Consider the following 2970-nt stretch of genomic DNA (forward strand, 5'->3'; position numbering starts at 1 on the left):
ACAATATGTAATAGAAAATATAATTTTAATTGTGATACACCATTTTAATTTGCAATTTAAAAGTAAGGTTAAAATCATAAGTAGAAAACTGGTATTTTTAGAGAAAGTTAAAAAAATAATTTGGTATTTTAGAAAGATAAAATAATCATTTAAATACAAATTATAAAAATAATAAAAATAAAAGTGATAATAACAAAATATTGAATAAAATAATGGTAGATAATGTATACAACATTTTTTTCGTTTAAGAAATGATGATAGATAAATATTTATGTTAAACGTATTATTTATTGTTTTATGAACTCTTCACCACCAAACTATAATGTATAAATAAAAATACAAGCAACTAACTTATGGTAAGGAAAATTGGATAATAATATGTAATAAAAGCAAAACGGAAATCAGATTGTGAGTTGGACCGTATCAGTTCCTTAAATAATTTTGTATTTTAGTTAACACATATTGAAATTATTTAGAATAAAACCATTTATCGAAAACAAAGTCATATTCAGAATCAACTGAAAATCTATCCAAACTATATATTAATAATTTTATGAAATTAGGAGCCCTAAAATTGCACATCGGAAACAAAGCCTTTTTCAAACCATGGTAAGCAGGGCTCTGATTTCGATAGTCAAAATTAAGGTTTTTTTTTTTTTTTTTTTTGAACACAATGGTTTCTAGATAGTAAACTTCCACGATTAACATCATCATTTTACATAATTCATGTGAAGAAAAAGAAAAACTAGGAAAAAACCTCCCAATTTAATGAATCCAAATTTTCTTCTGTCTAAAATTTACATTTCTATTTATGAAAAAACCTTCCTCAGTCCTCACTGGTTCTGTCAGCTAAAAGGTTAACTTCTCAAAATTGAAAGCCGAAAGAATCAGGACAGTCTGACGTGCGTGTGAATCTTTTAGCCTTTCATACGAAGCTTTATAAGATCATATCGTGGAATATGAACACAAAAGACTTAGATCTTTGCGCGTTTTAGCTGTGAGTAGATATCATTAGCTTCTAGCTCCCTCTTGTGCATAATATTCTTGAATACTCTTTCCTCAGCTTTCATTAAGGAATCTCTTAATCTCTTCACATCAGCCAACTTCACAGGCTTCAATAAGAAATCTTCAGCACCTTCTTCAAGACATCTGTATACATAAGCAAATATTAGTGATCTAATTCCATAAAATTCATAGCTTTGGAACAAGAAAATGGCCAGCTCATAACAACAAGCAACTACATGATTAGACTTTAATTTTGGTAAAGATGGTTCCTTAATAATAAACAAATGCATGTGAGGTGTCTATCACGAGGATTGGATTTATAAATGACCCTACCAAAGATTATGCAAACAAAATTAAAAGCATATATTATATTTAAAAATTTGGGGTTATTAACAAACACATCACCGGCAATAGAATCAAATCTCAAGATAAGATCTTGCTTAACTTATGACGGATTATTCTTTTCTTATTTTCGGGCCACAAGAAACAATTTTTTTAATTATTACATATTCCTAATATCCTCTTATCAAATCTTTCGAGGACCCACTAAAGTAACACCAAAATCTTTAGCTTTGATCAAAAGTTACAACCACCACCAGTGTTACCCATGATGGTTTAGAGAAACCATATCATATTCATTATCTTACTAATCTGATATGATTATTAAAATAAATTTAATTAGGTCAATGCATATTGCTAAACAGTATCTTTCAAAAAAAAGAAAACTTGATTCCCTAAACAAACCCCCTTTTGAGCATCCCAAAGTAATAAATGCAACAAAATCTAATAAAATTACTATAACTGGTTAATCATGGCTATTCTTAGATTAGATGATTCTGAACTTAAAACAAAGACTTAAGGATGGTGATTAAGATAACAGTAGAAGAGAACATACCTATCTATACGAGGCAAGATGTTCTCTGAGGACATAATCACAACCGGTATTTCTCTGAAAGCTGATGATTCCTATAGAATTTCAAAACCCATAAAACAGGTTAGATCAAAAACTTTTTATTTTTATTTTCCAAATCAACAGAAAAGCTTACTTTGATCTTCTTCAATAGTTCATAACCAGTCATCCCAGGCATAGAGTAATCCGTCATTATCAGATTAATCTTCAGATCCTGACAAATATTATTCAAAAACTTCAATACCAAATTTGAATGGAATCTCAACACTAATTAAGGATCAGTTCAATCAGATTTATTACCTGAAATCCAACAGAACTATTGTCTCCATCTAATCCAAGGTATTGCAAGGCTCTTGTCGCGCTATCGACAACAGTAACTGACAATTTTCAAAAACAAACTGTCAGATTTCGAACATCAAACAGATTCCTCAAGATGAACAGAAACTTCTCCTTCTTACCTTTACAAGAAGATACTCTGAGCAACCGCTCGATGAACTTCCGATCGACGATGCTGTCGTCGACGGCAAGAACGTGAAGAAGCTCCGGCGACGCTAAGGAAGAAGTGTCGTTGGATATGTCCAACATCTCCGGACGCAAAACCTCCGCCATATCAATCAAAGATCGGTAAACGATAGAGATCGAGAGAGGGAATCTGCTTTTGATTTGAGAAGAAAGTGAGAGATTTGATTTTGCAAATGGGATAAGGAGTAAGGATTTATAAGGAAGAGTGGGGAAAAAGAGAGGGAAATATGATAACGAGAGGATTCTGAGAGATCTTTGCATATCTGTGGGATTTTGTCTGTCGATTGCGCGTGGAATATTATTTGTTTACTAAAAGTCATAGTATTCAAATTTGTCAAATTCAAATATAAATAAAAGGCATTTACAATAAAGTTTTTTGAGGAAAAAAGTAGTCGAGTTTTTAAATTATATTTATAAGAATAGTCAAATAATATTCTGAGTGGTGAAGAAAAATCATATAGTTCTGGAAGGAAAAAAAATCATAGATCGTATCATGACGATTTCTCTCCAGTATTGTTCAGAATCAGAATCTT

The 2970-nt window shown here is 30.9% G+C and overlaps 1 protein-coding gene across 1 annotated transcript; it reads right to left on the reverse strand.

Moving 5' to 3' along the window:
- Nucleotides 1–677: 677 nt before the first annotated feature.
- LOC125607162 (two-component response regulator ARR5-like) lies at nucleotides 678–2725 on the reverse strand. The gene is made up of 5 exons (XM_048776995.1): nucleotides 2374–2725; nucleotides 2216–2292; nucleotides 2052–2129; nucleotides 1901–1971; nucleotides 678–1149 (listed from the first exon to the last, which is right to left on the reverse strand). The coding sequence occupies exons 1-5, from the start codon at nucleotides 2696–2698 to the stop codon at nucleotides 975–977; spliced, it is 726 nt and encodes a 241-aa protein (XP_048632952.1). The 5' UTR covers nucleotides 2699–2725; the 3' UTR covers nucleotides 678–974.
- Nucleotides 2726–2970: the final 245 nt, after the last annotated feature.

Source organism: Brassica napus, chromosome A1 (genome assembly GCF_020379485.1).
Source record: "Brassica napus cultivar Da-Ae chromosome A1, Da-Ae, whole genome shotgun sequence".
In the NCBI taxonomy this organism is placed as follows: domain Eukaryota; kingdom Viridiplantae; phylum Streptophyta; class Magnoliopsida; order Brassicales; family Brassicaceae; genus Brassica; species Brassica napus.

Coding starts and splice junctions, on each gene's coding strand:
- LOC125607162 (XM_048776995.1), bottom strand. CDS start 2,698: ATGCAAAGATCTCTCAGAATCCTCTCGTTATCATATTTCCCTCTCTTT. Junction 2,293..2,373: donor CAGAGTATCTTCTTGTAAAG/GTAAGAAGGAGA, acceptor GAAAATTGTCAG/TTACTGTTGTCGATAGCGCG. Junction 1,972..2,051: donor AACTATTGAAGAAGATCAAA/GTAAGCTTTTCT, acceptor GAAATTCTATAG/GAATCATCAGCTTTCAGAGA.